This window comes from Aquarana catesbeiana, linkage group LG06 (genome assembly GCF_042186555.1).
Source record: "Aquarana catesbeiana isolate 2022-GZ linkage group LG06, ASM4218655v1, whole genome shotgun sequence".
NCBI lineage: Eukaryota > Metazoa > Chordata > Amphibia > Anura > Ranidae > Aquarana > Aquarana catesbeiana.
The window spans coordinates 315,919,876-315,942,543 of record NC_133329.1 but is presented as its reverse complement, the minus strand read 5'-3'; the positions used below and the strand labels follow the sequence as shown (position 1 = coordinate 315,942,543).

Genomic DNA, 22,668 nt, shown 5'->3' with positions numbered 1-22,668 from the left:
CATATCGAAGTACAAAATGGAGAATCTGAGATGTATGCCTATTTTGTTATTTTTGTAAAATAAACAATTTAAAAAAAATAAAATAGAAGAATAATTTGCTAGGATTTTTTTCCACGCCATGAACATAGGTCTTAACACATCAAGAAAAATAGGTCTTCCAGGTGCAATTGTAGACTTTACAAGAAGTTGACCTCCTGGTCTTTAAAAAGGTAGGGATGACTGAATCCAAAAGGCCTTTGGCCCTCAGGACAATGGCTTCAACAGCCATGCCATTAAAGACAGCGACTTAGAAGCTAGATGGTACGCCGATCTATGGGACAGGAGGCCCGGACAATCCAGAAGGGCCCACATAACATTTGGTAGGAATCCGAGTACCATGTCCTCCTGCACTAATTTAGTGCAACATGGATCAACGGAATACCCTCAAGCTCAATTCTGAGAGGTTGGTGAGGGAGAATCTGGGGGTGGGAGAGAGAAAGGTACAGATTAGGCTGTACTAATCCCATACTCACCAGAGCTTCCACTGTGAAGGCTGGAAGTCCTCTTGACCTGGTGGCAAATCTTTCCAGTTTGTATAGTTGAATCTGGACGCCAGGATCCACATCCCGCATCCCACACCTATGGCAAAGGGCTTGAAACACAACCATTCACTAGAGATCTTGTTCATTCACTTGAGAAATGGCACTAAGGTTTAAATTAACCCTAGTACTCCCGATTTTATGTGACAACCACTAAAAAGGTGGTTGGTGGCTTTCACGCACCCCAAAGAGAATTTTAAGAAATGACAGGCACCCTGGGCTGAATGTTTTAAAGCAGGGATCTTGAGTTCAAACAATTTTTGGAGGTCCTGTCAGTATAATTTTCTCCAGCAGAGGTCCGAATCTCATGTTTCACATTACAGTCCCCTTTACATCAGTGTCCCCAGCCCCCCTTTTAAGCCTTCCCACAGTGTCCTCAGTTCCCCTTCACACTGGAGTGCCCCTTTGTGTTGCAGTGCCCTTCACATTACATTCCCCCTTTTTGTCACAGTGCTCCTTCACATCAGAGTGCCCATTTTAATGCAAGCCTCCCCGTCACAGTCCTACCATCGGCAGGGCAGAGGCATCTATCAGCCTGGGGTTTGCTCTCCCTGGAGGTGCTGCAGATCTGGACGGAGGCTGCCCAACTTACTGTTAACAAGTGGGTGATTACCTGTTTATTTGAAAAGACTTCCACTCTGTCCTGATCTGCAGCACCCCCGCCCCTGCCCTGCGGATGATAGTGGAGACTTGGGAGAGCACACACAGCTGCCATCGTATGAACTGTTACTTGGTCCAGGTCTGAACCGCGGTCCACCCAACCCTTGTCTGTTTAACCAGCTTTACAGGAGTCGATTCAGATTTGGGATGGCATTTAAAACAGGGGGAAAAAATTGTTCTGCCTTAAGCAAAGTATGGGAAGATCCCATGCAGAGGCATAGTGAAGAATTTTGGGGGAGAGATAAGGGTGTCCGAACCCCTCAGAGCATCCCAGCCCACAGTTCCTGCCATTAAGCAACAGCAACATTAACAACACAACTGCAGCAGTGAATAAATGCACTGTTGCACTGCTGGGCAGACAGGCGGAGAGATCTTCAGCTGTGTGACCAGCCCAGTATGATCACATGACCTGCTTGCTGCAATTATCTATGGGCTTGAACCTAAAGCTGGGTATTACATATACAGTTTGTTTTCATTCATCCAGCAGATCGATCGAATACTGGTTTCCCAGCATGACCACTCAACAGAAGACAGTCGTTAGACCAGCTTCTTTTATACAGAAAGCGGTACAAATACCAAAATTTGGCCAGTCCCTGAGCCATCTGAATTTCATTACGTGTTCACTGAACTTAGGTTGGGTCCTTCTCTCAAAAGCATTCTCTATAGAATAGTATCATAGATCCAGTATGAGAGGCAGTGACACCCCAATGCAGATTTGAGTTCTATTTTAAAATCCTTGTCTTCTTCGTTACATGTTCCACTCATGAATATCAGACATGTGATTGTTATTTAATCGCTTTGCTGATGCATATTACTGACATTAACCTACAATTACATAGCCATGCAATGTTGTACCCAAATTCATTTTAAATCTTTTTTTTGAGACAGGATGGAAATCAGATTCACTTTTCTTACCATGTTACACCCATATTTAGGGTGTACATGCTGCCAAGGAGGAGACAGGCTCACAGATGTAAACACGACAGAGTTTACATATGTGATCGCTGTGATTGGTTTCTCTATGTTCAATCACAGCTATCCCAAGTTACAAAGCTGTTCGGATCAGCTTTGTACAAAGTGTCAGAGACCCAAGCTATCATGAAGATGGCTCGGTGCACAGGCATTAATGGATACACAAACCGCTCAATGGTTATTTCTGCAGTGGCCTTTATAAATGGTGCTGCAGAAATGAACACCCACCACTTTGCTGTTTAAGATGTATGGTGGTATTAACTCTTTCGCTGCCAGGTCCTTATGGTGTACGGACCTACATTCCTCCTCTGTTATAAGCTCATGGTTACTTCAATGACCATAAATTTATATCAGAAATTTTCAGCAGACTCTGAACAAAACAATAGCTCTGACTAGCAGCCAACAAGCCACTGATCAGCGTTATTTAGCTAAAATGACACCCACCCCCTCTCTACCTGTCACCCGCTGCTTCCTTCCCTCCTGCACTACCTTAAATGATTGTTCTGTCCCCCACTCACTGTCCTCTAATTTTCACACTAATTTTCACCCCCGGGATCAGCTGTTTACACCCCTGATGTCTCTTCAACCCCCCCCCCCCCAAAAACAAACGTATAAAAAAAAAAAAAAAAATTGTAAAAAATAGTAAAAATAATAAAAACAAAAAAACAATTAAAAGGTAGACTTAGACATGCATCTAAAATTGCCCTTGCCGCTGCAGCCTGATTCGCGTTCAAATCACGCTTCAGAAGCTGACAGGCATTAGGGGTCTGTTTAGACATAGCCAGTGCTCCCAACTTGACATCCATGTGGGTGTATGTCCCTGAACTCACACGGTCTGCGTTTGGGGCCATGCACCTACACCCGTACTTTCAGCCGCTGCGTCCCAATTGACACGAATAGGACCGTCTGCACAGAGGTGCACAGAATACCTGTGCATCGCCGTGCAGGTAAACGCGGCTCTCCATGGGGCGTACGCCCCATGGAAAACTAAGCCTTAGTAGGAATTTAGCAAGAATTTTGTAGGTTATGCCGTGTTTATGTGTGCAAATAGGGATCTCCGTGTTTTTTTGTGAAAAAAGCAATTTTATAAACTTTTGCGCAAATATTGCATGGCCTTAAAATTTATTAGAACCTTCTTTTGATTCTACTGGTCATGTGCTTTCAGAAAATATATGGTTTAGGAGGTCCTTTGCAAACTCTGAAAGCTGTAAGTGAATAGATAAAACCTCCAGAATTTTAGAACATTTCGAAAAAGGCGCAATTTAAAATTTACAAATATTTGTGATTTATTAACTTAGCACAGGTTAAGCTTTTATTACTTAGTAAGAATTTAGCAGAAATGTGCTGTGTTTATATCTGCTAATAATGATTTTAGTGTATTTTTTGCAAACATATTGTTTCATAAACATTTGCACAAATATTGCAGGGCCTTAAAAATCAGTAGCACCTATTTTAAATTCTACAGTTCCTGTGCTTTCAGAAAATATATGGTTTGGGGGGGTCTTGTACAAATTCTGAAAACTGTAAGAGAAAAAATGAAAACCTCCAGGTTAAGAGAAATTTGGACATTTACATTTTTGCATATGTTCGATTTTCACCATTTCTCAAAAAGGCGCAATTTAGAATTTACAAATATTTGTTATTTTTTAAACCAATACAGGTTAAGCTTTCATATTCATCAATCAGGAATTTTGCTGTGTTTTTATCTGCTAACATTGATTTTAGAGTATTTTTAACGAAAATATTGCTTTGGCGCAAATATCGCGGTGCCTTAAAAATCAGTAGTACCTTTTTTTATTTCTACTGGTCATGTGTCTTCAGAATATATATGGTTTGGGGGGTCTTTCACAAACTCTGAAAGCTGTAAGGGAAAAATAAAAAGGCAATGGAAAAATTGCAAAAATGGTCTGGCCACCTGAGTTTACCCTCTTGCCGGCCAGCCGCCGCAGTTATACTGTGGCAGGTTGGCTCGGCTGCGTGAATCGCCGTAAGTGTACGTCGGTTCGTGCACGAGGTTCTGTGGGCCAGCGGTAGAGCCAATCAGTGGGTCCGGCAGACTATGTCCACCCGCGATCGTTCCCCGCAGAGACAGAACGGTGATCTGCCTGTGTAAACGAGGCAGATCTCCGTTCTGACAGGGGATGACACAGGATCTTGTCAGGAAGCCTGATCTGTGGCAGCCCATCCCCCCACACAGTTAGAAACACACTGAGGAAACACATTTAATCTATTGATCGCTCCTGTTAACCCCTTCTCTGCCAGTGCCATAAGTACAATGTCAGTGCATAATTTTAGCACTGATCACTGTAAGGTCACTGGTTCCCAAAAAAGTGTCAAAAATGTCAGCTAGGTGTCCGATCTGTCTGCTGCAATGTCTCAGTCCCGCTAAAAATTAAATGATCACCGCCATTACTAGTAAAAAATAAATAAATAAATAAAAATGCCATAAATCTTTCCATTTTGTAGACGCTATAATTTTTTGGGCAAACCAATCAATATACGTTTATATGGGGGGGGGGTTACCAAAAATATGTAGCAGAATACATATTGGCCTAAATTTATAAAGAAATTCGATTTTTTTTTTTTTTAAATTTATTGGGTATGTTTTATAGCAGAAAGTAAAAAATATTGTTATTTTCAAGATTGTCCGTCTTTTTTTTGCTTATAGCGAAAAAATAAAAACCGCAGAGGTGATCAAATACCACCAAAAGAAAGCTCTATTTGTGGGGAAAAAAAAACATACATTTTTATTGGGGTACAGCGGTGCACGACCGCACAATTGTCAGTTAAAATAACGCAGTGCCGTATCGCAAAAAAAGGCCTGGTCAGGAAGGGGGTAAATACTTCCAGGGCTGAAGTGGTTATAAATGGAGCACAGGGCCTGGCAGCAAAAGGGTTAAAGTGGTTAAACTGCATGAAAATGTAATTCGTGCATCCCCCATTGCAACTATTAAAGTTTGGAAAAAAAGCGGGGAGGGGTAAAGGGGACAAAGATAAATAAAATGGAAAAAAAAAAAAAAAGCACAGCATATGTACCGTAAGCAGAAAATATAAAAAGTGAAACTTAGACTTTAGAGGTGAACTGCAGAGAAAGTTCCTTAAAAAATAAAAAAACAAAAAATTAAAGAATGAATGTTCGCTTTTACCTAGAGCACCAGAAAACTTTACTCAACTTATCCCTCACTATCCCACCATACCAGACATCTGGTGTGTCAGAGAGAACATAGCACCACCTGCCAGGGCAGTTAGGGATAAGTCTTTTTTCCAGGTACCCAATGCAATAAACGAGCATTTCATCTTTACAGTGCAGGGGGCGCCCCACTGCAGGAGGTTTTTTTTTCATTTCCCTGGAGTTCAGCATCAAGAACAATCGTTACATTGAATAATCACCTCTCACTAGGCATCAGTACATCTTTATCTGTAGTGTGACAAGCCTTCAGCCATGATTCTGGCAATTCGAAATTTTCCAAATCCTTTTCAAAGAAATAAACATAAAGGTCCTCCAGGGAACCTATGGAAAAAAAGGCAAATAAAAGATCCTTTACAACTCAAACTGATAATGTGAACGTCAGTGGCTATTTTTATAGTCTTGGAAATATAGCAAAATATAATGCTGGTATGAGAAATGATGAAAATACATTTGGATCTTAAAGGGAAGCAGACACAAAGTAAAATAGCTGTGCAAGAGGGCTCTGATGGAAACTACTTTCATCAAAAATAAAAGTGTAATATATTGTAGCTTAGCATGCTTTAGATGTGGTGGCTGCATTAGTACTAGAGTGGTTAAACGCACTCATTTTAAGAGAAAGCTGCAGATCAGACGGCACTAGATCGGTAAAGTGTTTAGTAAGGTAAGGTAGGTGTTTAGGGAGAGGGCACAAGTAGTACTGGGACATTGCTTCCTTAATGCAAGAAATGCTTTAAGGTAAAAAGTTATTAGACTTTAGAATGCTTTAAAGACTTTCTGTGTTCCTCAATTAATGAGAAGGAAAACATGACTTTTGTAATTACTGTAAAAAAATTTTTTGGAGTCTATTGGGGACACAGGTCCCATCCTCTATGATCATGCTCTCAGTACTGCATTAAAAAACTAGTTATCATGGTCTGGCCCTACAGTTTGTTTTCCAGTTTCCAATCCCCCTTGTAGATGGCAGTATAATCCAAAATCTAAAGGGTTGTTTTATTGGACTTCAAGAAAAGATTTTCATTTTCTGTACTGAATACTGAAAAATTAAAACTGCTGCAGCCACTACATCCAAGAACTGGCAAGCTGAAATATTTTGAGTGAGTAGCGTATCACAAAACAGACACTCCTGGCAAATTCACATGATAGTTTGCTCATCTACGAAAAACAGGGGATTGTAATCGCAGATAATTGAGATTTGAGACATATGACTGGTCAAGTCGCAATCTGATAAAGTAGAAATATATAGAGATAAACGTATCTCCTGACTATTTTCTATATACATTCTATGAAAATATGGGCACATATACTTATACCTTTAACATGTTCATTAAAAGGAGGATTCCAGTCTCTCAACTTGTGATTGATGCAAAGAGCTATTAAGTCATCCCAAGGGATTTCATGTACAAATAGCTCAGAGTCCGACCCTTCACTTTCACCATTTTCCAGACAATGGTTCCAGACACCTCCAAGAAGCATCTGTACTTCAGAGTTCAACACTGGCAAAGCCTCTGAAGACTTGGAGATCTGAGATACATAATCCTTAATCATGGAACACACAGGATGCCAGGGAGCTATAAGGGAGAGATGAAAAAACAAGGTTAGAAAATCAACTACAACATACTTGACTAGAGTTAGATGCTAGTGGGTGGAGGAACTTAACTGGCCTGCAAAGAGTCCTAACCTCAACCCAATAGAACACCTTTGGGATAAATTAGAGAGTAGACTGAGAGCCAGGCCTTCTCATCCACATCAGTGCCTGACCTCAAAAATGCCCTTCTGGAAGAATGGTCAAACATTCCCATAGACACACTCCTAAACCTTGGAAACAGCCTTCAAGAAGAATATAAGCCGTTATAGCTGCAAAGGGTGGGCCAACTCAATGTTGAACCCTACGGACTAAGACTGGAATGCCATTAAAGTTCACATGCGTATAAAGGCAGGTGTCCCAATACTTTTGGTAATATAGTGTAAATTTTCCTTTATTGGGACAGTGAAGTCATCAGCCATGGGCCAAAAAGCTCCTTCTTCCTGTCACCTGGAGAAGGGCTTTGCACCACTTACTACGTCCCAGTTTTGTGTACATAGGGCATGCTGCAGAACTGCAAATTCCAGGCTCCTTCAACTGACCAATGGCATGTGTCCATAGGTTCCGAGCAAGCCCGTTAGAGCCGTTGGCAGTAACAGGGGGACCTTACTACATAGTGGGAGAAAAAGATGCGTAAAGTGGTTGTAAATCTCAGACATAAAATATGAACAAAGTCAATCCTTCTATAGCGTGCATGTATCCCAATCCAGAGCACTAAGTGTCATTTCTATCTGATGCTTTGTTCCTCTGCTATCAGCATGAGTGACTTCTGACAAGTTTTTCTGACACCAAGAGAAAAAAGGTGACAATGGGAGGGAGCTCCAGCTGATTGACAGCCTCAATTCTGCTCCCGTGTGCTGTGTGAAGGGAGGCGTTTCCATTCTCTCACAGCTCTACTCACTGAGCTCTGCAGAGTGCAACTTCAGACAAGCTTTAAAAATTCTGGACTTCGAACTGATGTAGAGAAGATAAACCGGTACAACTTATGTAGAAGGATTTGTTTTTATCTCTGTGTATCACTTGAGGCCATTCACTTCACTGGGTGTATATAAGGGTTTACAACCACTTCAAGGCTGTTGGCGGGAGGGGCTTTGCTGCACTGGGCAGATCAAGGCAGGAACAAGCTGTCTAATTTTAATAAATGTACATACAGTTTAATTTATGCTGACATGGTTTTAAAGGGATAGTTCACCCTTACCACAAAGCTACCTATGCAGATAAGGGGCATCTGTAGATAAAAACAACTGTGCAGCTTTGTCTGAAGTTCAAAAAAGCTCTTGCCATAGGTGTAGTCCATTTACATACCTTATGAAGCCTGACTGGAATACTCCCAGAATGTTGCCAAGTACTCCCAGGGTGTTGCCAAGTGAGGCCTAGTCATCACTGCTCACTGCCACCATCAGAGGAGTAAGCTCTCAAATGCTGAGTTTAAAGCTACTGTATGAGAGGGGAGAAAGAGTATGTGAGGGGGGGGGGTGTTTGAATCACAGAAAGAGCCCACTCCTGTGGTGGTGGAGGTGAGCAGTGAGGACTAGGCCTCACTTAGCAACGTCCTAGCAACGTCCTGGGAGTATTCCAGTCTGGCTTCATAAAGTATGTAAATGGCCTATACCTATAACAAGGGCATTAGTCAACTTCAGTCAGAGCTGCACAGTTTGTTTTTATCTACAGATGTCCCTTAATAATGTGGCGTCAATGTTTTTCACATAATTACAGTGTTTTGAAAAAAGTATTCATACCCCTTGAATTTTTTTGTCCACATTTTGTCATGTTACAACCAAAAATGTAAATGTATTTTATTTTGAAGTGGAAGGAAAACGATAAATGGTTTTTGAAATGGTTTGCAATACTTTGTAGAACCACCTTTCGCTGCAACTACAGCTGCAAGTCTTTTTGGCAGTGGCGGCTGGTGCTCAATATTTCGGGGGGGGGGTCAACAAACTAACAATAACCCTCCTTCTAACCTAACCCTGCTTTAAACTTCTCCACAACTTTATCCCTGACTGGTCTGGTGTGTTCCTTAGCCTTCATCGTGCCGTTTGTTCACCAAGGTTCTCTAACAAACCTCTGAGGGCTTTACAGAACAGCTGTATTTATACTGAGATTAAATTACACACAGGTGCACTCTATTTACCAATTAGGTGACTTCTGAAGGCAATTGGTTCCACTACATTTTAGTTAGGGGTACCAGAGTAAAGGGGACTGAATACAAATGCACGCCACACTTTTCAGATATTTGTAAAAAATTTGGAAAACCATTTATCATTTTCTTTACACCTTCCTTTCAAAATGTGGAAAAATTTAAAGGGGTATGATTACTTTTTCAATGGACTGTACATGACCAGAAACAAGCGCCAGGCCAATGACGGATGAAAGTTTTGGCCCACCTTTATGTATTTCTATGGTTTGAGCTACCATTGGGTGTCCATCAAATGAAGCCTTGCTGTGTGGGAGCTGCCTCAACAAGAGTATTGAGCTTGTTTGAAGTTTGCCTTCATCTGGACTACACATGCAAGTCTAAAAGTTCCCAGTGTGTTATTGCTGGAGTGTTGGGAGCTCTAGCAGGGAGATCAAAAGGTTAAGAAAGTTGTTAAAGTGACTCTCCAAAAATCATCCATACACATCCACTAGTTAATGGTTCTGTAATCTATTTTTCATGAAATTGTTTGTGTTTAGCCTTCTTAAGCTCCCAACCCTCTTCTTTTCCCCATGCCTCTGTTTGTTTGGAACGAGCAGTGAACATCAATTATTGTCATGTGCACTGCTCTATGCACTCTACATAGTCCATTTCGGAAGCGATCAAAGGGAGGTGCCTATGTTCCTACTTACATTTGGACCATGGGGAACAAATGTAGCCATCCTCTAGCAAAGTCGGATCAAAGCAGCAAACAAAAAGCAAATATTAGATTTGGAGGTGGCTGAGAACATAAAAATGTACTTTTGTTAGGAATACATACCAAAATATTTTTTTAACTAGAGTTTGGCATCACTAAATAGCTCAAGCTACCAGCATGTAACATTAAAAAGAAATTTATTTTTGAACGTGAACTGCTCACCTCCCTCTGGAGGCTTGTCCATTTCTGGAATCTGAAAGGAAAGTACAGCTTTCTTTAGCCAAGAAAGGTGTTCTAGACTGTTCCAGTCCATAGGTGGCATGACAAAGCTTCCCCGTGAAGATGTGAACTCTGTCAAAGGCCAGGACAATTCCACAAGTCTGCTTGATGAGACCACCTTTGCCAGATAGGCAATAGCGCTGTTATATAAATCAATGATCGCTGCAGGATCCTGAGAGGGAAGGCCAAACTTTCTACGCTTCGACATGTCATGGTAGAAAGGATCACTGAATGCATGATATACCCCATCCTCTATATACTGTCGGAATGGAAGTGCATGTAGCTGCGGAGAGCGGGGACAATGGGAAAGCAAGAACTGTACAGCAGAAGTGACCTGTAAAGAAGAAAGAGTGAGAATGAGAGTTTGTTAAATAAAAAATTAAATTTTCTCTGGTTATACACAGTGATTGAATGCATATTTTACTATGATATGCAAAGAGCAAATGCAGGAAATCAAATTATGATAAAATGACTGAGCTTTGAAAAGATTGAATATGTAGATTGATACATAAACCTGAATGGCACATTTTCCTTAAATCAGCACTGATCACTGCATTCCATCAATCAACAACCTCATACCAGAACCCAGTAGAGTTTCTGGCACTGTATTGCTAAATGATGGGAAGGGATGAAGGCCTTGCAATGGGCAGGACTTGGCAAAGAGTAGCATCCTGGGCACACCAAAACAATCTGGAGGAATTAAAGTTACTTGCAGTAAATGTTTTGTATGTCTGCACTTCAGCAACACAGTATATAGACATTAATAAAACTTGTTAGCCATTTTAGATTTGTAATAGTTCTGACTAAAGCTGGCAACACAAACTGCTTTCTGTTAATAGCTAAAATAGCCTCTTCTGTGTGCTGCTCCTATGTTCTGGCTTTTTGGCTAAGCCCTGTTCTGCCTGTGCAAAAAAAAAAAAAAAAAATAGCTACAATGGCTAGTAATGGGCACCCTAAATGGACAGGATGGCAACTGTTGTACTGGTCTAAAACTTTTTACTCGTTTCTAAAACCAATGGCAGGTACAGTGTTGCACTTATTCATAGGTAGAGCAATTACCCACAGAAGTGAAAAATTCCTGGCAAGTTTAGGTTTATGTAACTGGGAGTGCAAAGACTTCAAAATAAATAGAGTGACTTAAATGAAAAAGCTTAGTGTGTCAACCACATAGTTAGGTTGAAAAAAAGACAAGTCCAGCCATAAAAATAAATAACTAAATATCAAACAATTCCATATACCCAATCCTATACCCACAGTTGATCCAGAGGAAGGCGAAAAAACACAGTAAAGCATGGTCCAATTTGCTACAGCAACATAGGTTTCCGAATACAAAAATATAACATCAAAAGGATGGCATTAGTAAAGATACCCACTAAATTATGTTCCCAGATCTACAATAAAAACAATCAAAATAATGTAAAAACATCCATGAATCTGCTGAAGTTGACTTACTGAACTCTCCTAAATTATTCTAAATTTAAGCCAAACCCATATCTAGACACGCTAATTTATCCTGATATACCATCAAGAATTAGAAATGTGTTCAGTTCATGTATACCTCAACATGAGGCACCCATTATAAATTCAAGATCAAACATAGATGGTAATATAACAGTCCTAAATGGATATTTTTTGTAACTTTCTGTGAATATGCAGGCATTAAAACATTCCATACCAGTTCAAAGGTGGATGGCACATTCAGCGACTACCTGCGGATGATCAGCCACAGACAAAGACAGTCCAGGTCCAACCATCTGCACAAAGCAAGGTCCATAAAGACATGGATGAGCGAGTTTGGGGTGGAGGAACATGACTGGCCTGCACAAAGTCCTAACCTCAACCCGACAGAACACATTTGGGGTGAATTAGAGCGGAGACTGAGTCAGGCCTTCTTGTCTACATCAGTGCCTGACCTCACAAATGCGTTTCTGGAGGAATGGTCAAACATTCACATAGACACACTCATAAACCTTGTGGACAGCCTTCCCAGAAGAGTTGAAGTGGTTATAGCTGCAAAAGGATGGGCCAACTCAATATTGAACCCTACGGACTAAGACTGGAATGCCATTAAAGTTCACGTGTATGTAAAGGCAGGCGCTCCGATACTTTTGGTAATATAGTATATGTTCTCTGAGCCACCTGTGCAAGAACTGTGGACTATTGGAATTTGAATAAGATCGGGAGCCTGCTGACCTGTGGCTTATGTTACCAAAGCAGGGTTGACAATCTTAAGAAATTAAGGGGTCCACTTTTCCAGGTTAAGAGACACCCAACTGGGCACTGGGGTGACAATGTGTTTGGTGGCAACTTGGTGGAAGATTTCAGATGGCGTGGAAAGATTTGTTCATAGCACATTATCCAAAAGATTATCTATGGACACACAATTTTAATTAGATTGTGAACAGGACTCTTTCATGTTTGTGAATATTCACTTTTTTTAATGGTCTGGTTAAGACGATCTGTTGCATAATTTTTTGTGTTTGTTTTTTCATAAATATTTAGCTTCACCTGTTTTTTTCACTACTATGAAGAGTTAAGCGATTAGAGTTATTTTTGCTAAGGAGCGCTTAACTTTCTGTTACATATATTCATTGACACATTTGTGGCGACTGCATTTTTTAGTGGCAGCTGCTCTTCTTTTTGATGCACATTTGCTTTATATAGTTAGGTCCATAAATATGTGGAGACGGGCACAATTTTCATACTTTTGGCTCTGTATGCCATCAGAATAAAATTAAAAGGAAACAATCCAAATTAATTTGAAATGCAGATTTTCCCTTTAATTCAAGGGGTTGAACATTAATATCAAGTACAAACTTTAGGAACTACAACCACTTTAATACACAGTCCCCTCATTTTCAGGGGCTCAAATGCAATTGGACAAATTAATATACAGTAAAACCTTGAATTGCGAGCATAATTCGTTCCAGAAACATGCTTGTAATCCAAAGCACTTGTATATCAAAGTGAATTTCCCCATTAGAAATAAAGGAAACATGAATAAATGGTTGTGGAACAAATCATTCGAAAGTCCTTCAGTTTATAGTGCATATAAAAAGATTATAGCAATGTGATAAGTTGCGTAACCATAACATTTCCATCCACAAATTAAAGCCTCCACAAGGGGATTAGAAGCTAAATCCAGCAGGAACTCCAGAGTATAAAAGAGTGAAGCAATATGGTTACATTCAATGAAGGTACAACATTTAGCAAGGTACATGGTTTATGATTAACCACTTCAGCCCCGGAAGGATTTACCCCTTTCCTGACCAGAGCACTTTTTACAATTTGGCACTGAGTCGCTTTAACTGCTAATTGTGCGGTCATGCAATGCTGTACCCAAACGAAATTTGCGTCCTTTTCTTCCCACAAATATAGAGCTTTCTTTTGATGGTATTTGATCACCTCTGCGATTTTTATTTTTTGCGCTATAAACGGAAAAAGACCGAAAATTTTGAAAAAAAATGATATTTTCTACTTTTTGTTATTAAAAAAATCCAAAAAAACTCAATTTTAGTCATACATTTAAGCCAAAATGTATTCGGCCACATGTCTTTGGTAAAAAAAAATGTCAATAAGCGTATATTTATTGGTTTGCGCAAAGGTTATAGCGTCTACAAACTAACTTACATTTTCTGGAATTTACACAGCTTTTAATTTATGACTGCCTATGTCATTTCTTGAGGGGCTAAAATGGCAGGGCAGTACAACCCCCCCCCCCCAAATGACCCTATTTTGGAAAGTAGACACCCCAAGGAAATTGCTGAGAGGCATGTTGAGCCCATTGAATATTTTTTTTTTGTCCCAAGTGATTGAATAATGAAAAAAAAAAAAAAGAAAATTTACAAAAAGTTGTTACTAAATGATATATTGCTCACACAGGCCATGGGCATATGTGGAATTGCACCCCAAAATACATTTAGCTGCTTCTCCTGAGCATGGGGATACCACATGTGTGGGACTTTTTGGGAGCCTAGCCGCGTACGGGGCCCCGAAAACCAAGCACCGCCTTCAGGATTTCTAAGGGCGTAAATTTTTGATTTCACTCCTCACTACCTATCACAGTTTTGAAGGCCATAAAATGCCAAGATAGCACAAAGCCCCCCCAAATGACCCCATTTTGGAAAGTAGACACCCTAAGCTATTTGCTGAGAGGCATGGAGAGTATTTTGCAGCTCTCATTTGTTTTTGAAAATGAAGAAAGACAAGGAAAAAAATTTTTTTTCTTTTTTCAATTTTCAAAACTTTGTGACAAAAAGTGAAGTCTGCAAAATACTCACTATACCTCTCAGCAAATAGCTTGGGGTGTCTACTTTCCAAAATGGGGTAATTTGGGGGGGGTTTTGAACTGTCCTGGCATTTTATGCACAACATTTAGAAGCTTATGTCACACATCACCCACTCTTCTAACCACTTGAAGACAAAGCCCTTTCTGACAATTTTTGTTTACATGAAAAAATATTTTTTTTTTGCAAGAAAATTACTTTGAACCCCCAAACATTATATATTTTCTTAAAGCAAATGCCCTACAGATTAAAATGGTGGGTGTTTCATTATTTTTTTGTCACACATTATTTGCGCAGCGATTTTTCAAACGCATTTTTTTTGGGAAAAAACACACTTTTTAAAATTTTAATGCACTAAAACACACTATATTGCCCAAATGTTTGATGAAATAAAAAAAGATGATCTTAGGCCGAGTACATGGATACCAAACATGACATGCTTTAAAATTGCGCACAAACGTGCAGTGGCGACAAACTAAATACATTTTATAAGTTTTTAAAAGCCTTTACAGGTTACCACTTTAGATTTACAGAGGAGGTCTACTGCTAAAATTACTGCCCTTCGCGGTGATACCTCACATGCATGGTGCAATTGCTGTTTACATTTAACGCCAGACCGACGCTTGCGTTCGCCTTTGCGCGAGAGCAGGGGGGGACAGGGGTGCTTTTTTGTTTTTTTTCTTTATTATTTTTTTGCTTTTTTATCTTATTTTTAAACTGTTCCTTTCATTTTTTTTTTTAATCATTTTTATTGTCATCTCAGGGAATGTAAATATCCCCTATGATAGCAATAGGTAGTGACAGGTACTCTTTTTTGAAAAAACTGGGGTCTATTAGACCCTGGATCTCTCCTCTGCCCTCAAAGCATCTGACCACACCAAGATTGGTGTGATAAAATGCTTTCCCAATTTCCCAATGGCGCTGTTTATATCCGGCGGAATCTAAGTCATGAAATGTTCGTAGCTTCTGGTTTCTTAGATCATTCTGAACGCGGTGACGTAAAACACGTACGTCGGGACTATAAACGGGGCAGTGGCCAATAGCTTTCATCTCTTTATTTATTCTGAGCATGCGTGGCACTTTGTCCGTCGGATTTGTGTACACACGATCGGAATTTCTGACAACGGATTTTGTTGTCGGAAAATTTTATATGCTGCTCTCAAACTTTGTGTGTCGGAAAATCCCATGGAAAATGTGTGATGGAGCCTACACACGGTCGGAATTTCCGACAACAAGGTCCTATCACACATTTTCTGTTGGAAAATCCAACTGTGTGTACGGGGCATAAGACTTACCATACCTGCAAAGTAAATACAAAAAAAATAGTAAAAAATAAAACATTTAAAGCAACCTGTGCCTAAAATATATATATATGCCGAAGCATGGGGGCATCCTCCCGCAAAAGGTAGGAGCAAGTCACTCCTCCACCCACTGCTGCCCCCACGCTTTGGCATATATGCTGAAGTATGTAACTGTGGTGGTGAAATCACCTCCGACAGCGCTGGAGTCACGGCTTTATATATCGTGGGAGCAAACGCTGTTGCTGTCAAGATAAATAAATCCGCGCTGCAACTGAATGGCGTACCTGAAAACAAAAAAATGGTTACCAATAAAACAGAAAAGCAAACATGGTAAAACATAATAACAATAAAACATTGCAGAATAGAATACAGTAAAAAAGAGCAGAACAATAGAGAGAGAATAGAGAGAGAGAGAGAGAGAGAGAGAACAATAAAACGACAACTATTTTTGTTTTTTTTATTTTATATTTTTTTGTGTGTTTTTATTTTATTTTTTTACACTTTTTTTAGTAACTTTAACTTTTGTAACTGGTACCAGGTTTGGGTCTCTAAAAATGCGATGGCATCTTGGGAGACCCTGTGAAAGTGTGTCCTAGTCTGTGCAGTGCTGTACCCTACGCTAATACTCAACTAGTGTATGGTAGCATTCAAAACATTCACCAATGCATAGACCAGGATTGTCAGGACAGGAGGGACAATAATAGCGGGTGTCACGCCTATATCCACACTTGCTGCAGACACAACATCTTCTTTGGGGGGCTCGTTGGGTAGGGGTACTCGGGAGGACATAAGGAAAATGCCTCTCATGCAGCCGGCTTACTGTATTTGGTTGGGGAAGTTGAGGTGGAGCACCGTCTGGAAACAGAAGGGTTCTGACGATCTCTTCCTGGAATTTAAGGAAGGATCCAGTCCGTCCTGAAGCTCTGTTTAGCACATGAGCGTTCAGCAAAGCCAATTGAAATAAATAAACAGACACTTTCTTGTACCAGGGTCTGGCCTTAAGGGCAACTAGGTACGGCGCCAACAACTGGTCGTTGAGGTCCACCCCTCCCATATTTTGGTTATATTCGTGGACACAGAGGGGTTTCTCCACAACACCAGTCACCGTAGTAATTTGGACCATCCTGTCTGCATGAAGGGAGGTAAGAACGAAGACATTCTTATTATCCCTCCACTTCATAGCAAGCAAGTTATTACACTTGAAGCAGGCTCTCTCCCCCAGCCTAAGATGGGAATCTACAAGCCGCTGGGGAAAGCCCCAGCGATTAGGTCGCACGGTGCCACATGCTCCAATCTGTTGATCAAAAAGGTGACTAAAAAGTGGCACGCTCGTGTAATAATTGTCCACGTACAAGTGATACCCCTTTCCGAATAAGTCCCACACAATCTTGCCAGCGCTTCCTATGTAGTCAGGGCAGTTTGTCGGCTCTACGTGACTATCTTTGCCCTCTTAAACCATAAAACTACATGTATAGCCTGTGGCCCTGTCACAGAGCTTATACATCTTGACCCCGTATCTGGCACGCTTGCTGGGAAGGTACTGTTTGAATGACAAGTGGCCAGAAAACTTAATCAGGGACTCATCAACGCAGACAACTTGATGGGGAGTAAACAAGTCTGCAAAACGTTGGTTGAAGTGGTTTACGAGGGGCCGAATTTTGTAGAGCCGATTGTATTCAGGGTCTCCACGAGGACGACAGAGTTCATTGTTGTTGAAGTGCATGAACTGCAAAATCTGCTTGTATCGTGCCCTGGTCATGGAGGCAGAGAACAAGGGCATATGGTGAGCTGGGTCAGTGGACCAATATGACCGAAACTCACTCTTTTTAGTTATGCCCATGTTGAGGGAAAGGCCCAGAAAGAGCTTAAATTCGGAGGCCGTAATTGGTCTCCAATCTCTGGCAAGGGAGGACTGGGGAATAGTGGCGATGTGTTGACCAGCGTATAAATTGCTTTGGTCCACAATAGATCTATAGAGATCTTCGGTGAAAAACCGCAAATAAAAATCCAGTGGCGTAAAATCAACTGTTTCCACCTGAATGCCGGGTTGGCCAGTGAATGGGGGAAGTATGGGTGCTGAAGAAGTGGTGGGTTCCCAATTTGGATTGGCGAATGCAGCAGGAAGGGCACTATGGGCACGACGGGCCTGTGTTTGCCTTCTTGGTGGCAGCGGGACACTACTAATGCGTGCCACTTCGCCAGCTTGAACTGCACTTATGGGACTCGCCACGTCACCACGTGATACTGCAGTGCTGGATGTACAACCAGGGTGTACTAGGCCGCTGGTGCTTGCCAGTTCACCAGAAGGAATAGCGGCGCTAGTACTGCTCTGCTCCATACGAGGGACCTGCGGTTCTTGCACTTCAAGGACAGAAGAAGTTTGGGTTCTGGTACGCCTGACCTTGGCAGGGACCACAACTCCGTCGTCAGAGCTATCTGTCATGGAGCCGCTGTCCTCTACAGGATCGTATTCTGAGCCTGAATCTGACAGATGAGTGACTTCCTCTTCACTATCTGTCATGCTCAGAAACGTGTAGGCCTCTTCACTAGTGTACCTTCGATTTGCCATTTTGGGCCCTAAATTTAGGGGTACACTAGTGAGACTCACAGGCAAAAAAGCTCCTGACTGTTAGCGACTGTATCAAAACTCTACCAACAAAAACGGATAGCGATTGCAGGGATCAGGCCTGACTCTGCGAACTCTGCAGTTATGTGTGCTTAGTGTTTTGTAAGTGACAGTGATCGATCAATACTGCACTTGGGTGGGCTGGGCAAGGCAAAACGCAGGTGCTAGCAGGTATCTGGGCTGATCCCGCTAACACTGTGTTTATGAGAACCCTAAACTGCTGGGGATGCTAGTATAGATCTGATCGGATCAGATATTGATCCGTTCAGATACTATAGCACTAAGGGAGGTGTATGCTGCGTGCGTGGGTGTTAGCGGTACTGGCCCTAACCGGACGCTGCCTGGGGCGACACAGACCTTATCTGACCCTAAAAACTTAACTTATATCACCGCCGGGCAATTAGGGGGTTAAACCTTTATTAGGTAATAAACGGCGGGTGCCCTAAAACTATAATAAACAAACTAACTAACCAGCGTCACCCGTAACAGTTATACGGTGATCGCTGGTGAAAGGGTTAACTATGGGGCAATCAGGGGGTTAAAACCTTTATTAGGTAGTATATGGGGGTCCCTGTTGCTATAAAACACTGACGGCAAACCTATATACTTACCTCCCTAACTAGCGTCACCTGTGTCACTAATACAGCGATCAGAAAAACGATCGCTTAGTGACACTGGCGACGGGGAGTGATCAAGGGGTTAACCTTTATTAGGGGGGGTTGGGGGTATCCTACACCTAAAGGGGGCTAATACTAACTGCCCTTCCCACTTATAACTGTCACAAACTGACAACAATGCAAAAAAAAAAAACTGCTATTGGTGTCACTGTGACAGGGGGTACAGGGGGTGATGGGGGGGTGAAAAGTGTGCCTGCGTGTTCTACTGAAAGTGTAGTGTTGGTGCACTTACTTGGATGTCTTCTCTCCTCGGCACTGGAACGAAAAGACCGGCTCGAGGAGAGATGACATCACTTACTCTGCCTCTGTTTACATTACAGAGGCAGAGGAATGATTTCATTGGCCGGGAGCGATCGCGAGGGGGTGGCCACGAATGGATGGCCTCCCCCTGACCTCCAATCGCCGGGGGAGAAATACCAACCGCCTCAGGCACCGGGGGGTGCCTGCCCGTGCCATTCTGCCGACGTATATCGTCGTGAGGCGGTCGGCAACTGGTTAAAAGAGGCACATGGCACACGCATCCGAGGTAAAGCTGTCCACATAGACCATCCCCCGCACCGTTAGCTCTCACCGCTGTCAGTCTGCAATCGTGACTGGGAAGACTACCCTCCAGTAGAGCGATCTGAAAGCGAGGCTCATGGAGCACAGCATGGAAGGGACGACGTCGATGGCGGTGAGGAGGGCTGTCTATGTGGACAGCTTTACCCTGGATGCCTGCATACTTAGATGTGCCTGTTTTGATCATCAACCATGTGAGTTGCTAAATATCCATTATATAACTATAGCTTGAATATGTTTTGGTAAATACCTGAAAAAAACGAAAGATTGTGCCTGTGTCCAAATATATATATATGGACCTAACTGTAGGTTTATGTACATTTGTTTATTTTGTTTTTCATTTTCTTCTTTACAAATAATTTATAAGGGTTTGTTGGTAGCTTCGGTAGACACATGGATGTTTTTATAGCATCCCAAAAGTTTATTTCTTAGATTTGGGAACATGATAATTTTGTGGGTTACTTGAGTAATTCAGTCTTTTGATGTGATATTTTTGTACAATAAAAAGATGTTTGTATTAAACATATGTGGTCAATGCTCTAAGCTTTTTCTCAATTAAAAATTTTTTTTTCATTAAACTTCAGAATAATAAATTGGTTGCAATCCTTCAGGCCCACCGCTTTGTGGGAATATGTGAAGGCGTGACAAATTGCCACACATTTTCAACAGAATTGTATCAGATGTTATTACTTAACAATAACAACTAAAAGCATTTTGCTTAATAAAATCAGCCTTCTGTGTCTGCTTAAGCAGTGATCTGCATCTTTATCCTGTCCCAAATTAGTTTAGGTAACCAGTTGATTTTGTGAAAGCAGGCCAACATTCATGAATTTTTCGCAGATGTGCAAAACAGAAAGATTATGTTCTGTATTTTGGGGGGAAAAGTCCACATCCGGATATCTGCATTTCTGGTAGACTGATGGGTATATTTCTGCACTTGTAGGGTCTTTAAAGGGATAACACATGGAAACATGTGAATGTATTGCAGACGTACTGCATATGCTCTTAGGGTACTTTCACACTGGGGCATCAGTGGTCCTCAATTTTATATTTTCAGCATAAGGAAATCACACGTACTGTACTCATCCTTAATTGCACAATGGTCTGTACCTTGTAACACACTTGCTAAAGATAAGAAACAGATTCTAAAACAAATACAGTTAGGACTAATGCTCACAGCCATAACGAGTTTTTAAATCAGTAAACTTTTAGTTCTAGGTTTTCACATATAGATCGAATATTACGACGTGCGCAAACATTTTCTTGAGAAGTTGCCTGTGTCCTAGCAACAGAGAACTAACGATTCAGCTGGAAATAGGGCATATATTGAGAAATGTATGGCAGGCTCATCTTTATTGCTAACAATTACATTGGGGAAGTTTAATAACGATGTGAAAAAATGCACAGTGTAACTTACCACTTCAGTTCCTTTCATGTTAGTCACAGTTTCTGGTACTGACAGCACTATGTAATCCGCGATGAGTTCACATGACACTAGGTCCTGAAGGCCAAGTTCTGTGGAAAGAAAGACATGTTAAGAATTTAAAATGTAACATTTACTATCATACTACAGAAAAAAAAAACCCTGACCTTCCTCTATATTTTGCTCTTCATTTGGAGAAGATCCTGGCACCAGCACAGCAAGGCTGGGTGCTGGCCAAAAGGGCTTACAATTCAGTAACTGCTTTAGCTGCAAGATTGCGGAAATCCAGTACTCTTCAGTTTTTTCAAATGTAAAAGGTAAGAGAAAAACAAGGCTGTTGGTTCCCCATAACTCATTCTGACATTCAGCTTTGTCTAGCTCAGAATCTGTAAGAGGTCCATGTACTGCCTGCCATAAGACAAAATACATAAACAAAAAAATAATTCACAGGATCATGCAATGACAGTGAGCCCCCGTTCACACCAGTGCGACTCGTCATTTGACAGCTCCAAATTGCATGACAAGTCGCACCCTATTGTCAGCAATGGAACCGTTTAAATTGGTGCGACTCTGACTTTGCGTTGCCGCACCAATTTGAAAAAAGGTTCCTGCACTAGTTTTCAGATGCGACTTGCATAGATGTCTGTACATGAAGTCGCACAGATGTCAGGCAAGTCGCACCTAAAATCACACTGACCTGTGGCTTCCAAATCATGCTACTTCAAGTGAAGTAGCACGATTTTAAAGTTGCATTCAGTGCGAACCAGGGCTTAAGGAAGGATCTCGTAATCGCTTACGCTAGAAGTTTAATATATTTAAACAAAAACATACAAAAGCAGTTTATTTCAAAGAAAAAACAAAAGAAAAAAACAAACACACTCACCTTTACACAAACGTTTAAAGACACAGGGCATCCTTCCTGGGACACTAATGTGTTGTAGAGTGCTAGTGTTTGAAGCTGCTTCTGGGCATCTGCCGGCTGAATTCCTGCCCAGCAAAACTTTGCCTGCAACCACTTAGACAGAACACTGGAATACAAAAGTTATATTAGTATATTAAATTATATATATATATATATATTTAATATCTAATTATATATCTGCAATGCCATCATAGGGTACATGAAACAATCCTCCTACCTGTTAAGATCATCAGGCTGACTTGTTTCTGGCAGAGCCAGAACTACTTTCCAGAATATGCAGTTTTTCCATGAAGGCAGGCTGTTTGCAATCAAAGATGGCAGCTCCAGCGGCGTCCATGCAGCATCACTGAGATTATGAACAGACAGATTTGCAGAAAAACTGTACACATAATACAAAGAATCCATACAATGTTAAAAACATATAATACAAACCAAAGCAGCTCTTGAAAGAAATGCTGGACTTTCATTTTGTGTAAAATCTTTTCCGTGCGCTGCTGTGGGCTATAAAGTGAGAGAAAAAAAATCATGACGGACTATAGAGCAATAAGATGCAAACATGGCCAATTTCTTGTAATAAAGAGAAACAAACCATTAGTAGTAAACGCACAGCTGTCAAGGATGATAGATAAGGTAAACATTGTCATTGTTTAAAGCAGTGAAAATCATGAATCAGCCATAACATTATAACCACTGACAGGTATAGTAAATAACATTGACTATCTTGTTACAATTGCACCTGAAAGTGGGTGGGATAAATTAGGCAGCAAGTGAGCATGTCCC

The 22,668-nt window shown here is 41.1% G+C and overlaps 1 protein-coding gene across 1 annotated transcript in view; it reads right to left on the bottom strand.

The window, feature by feature from the left end:
• MCM3AP (minichromosome maintenance complex component 3 associated protein) overlaps window positions 1–22,668 on the bottom strand; it is a 129,812-nt gene that overhangs the window by 29,392 nt on the left and 77,752 nt on the right. Inside the window, exons 19-26 of the mRNA XM_073633706.1 lie at window positions 22,321–22,389; window positions 22,106–22,234; window positions 21,850–21,994; window positions 21,134–21,374; window positions 20,961–21,058; window positions 10,039–10,429; window positions 6,711–6,968; window positions 5,601–5,721 (exon numbers count right to left, since the gene is read on the bottom strand). Coding sequence (XP_073489807.1) covers window positions 5,601–5,721; window positions 6,711–6,968; window positions 10,039–10,429; window positions 20,961–21,058; window positions 21,134–21,374; window positions 21,850–21,994; window positions 22,106–22,234; window positions 22,321–22,389 — 1,452 coding nt within the window. The remainder of the gene's footprint in view (window positions 1–5,600; window positions 5,722–6,710; window positions 6,969–10,038; window positions 10,430–20,960; window positions 21,059–21,133; window positions 21,375–21,849; window positions 21,995–22,105; window positions 22,235–22,320; window positions 22,390–22,668) is intronic.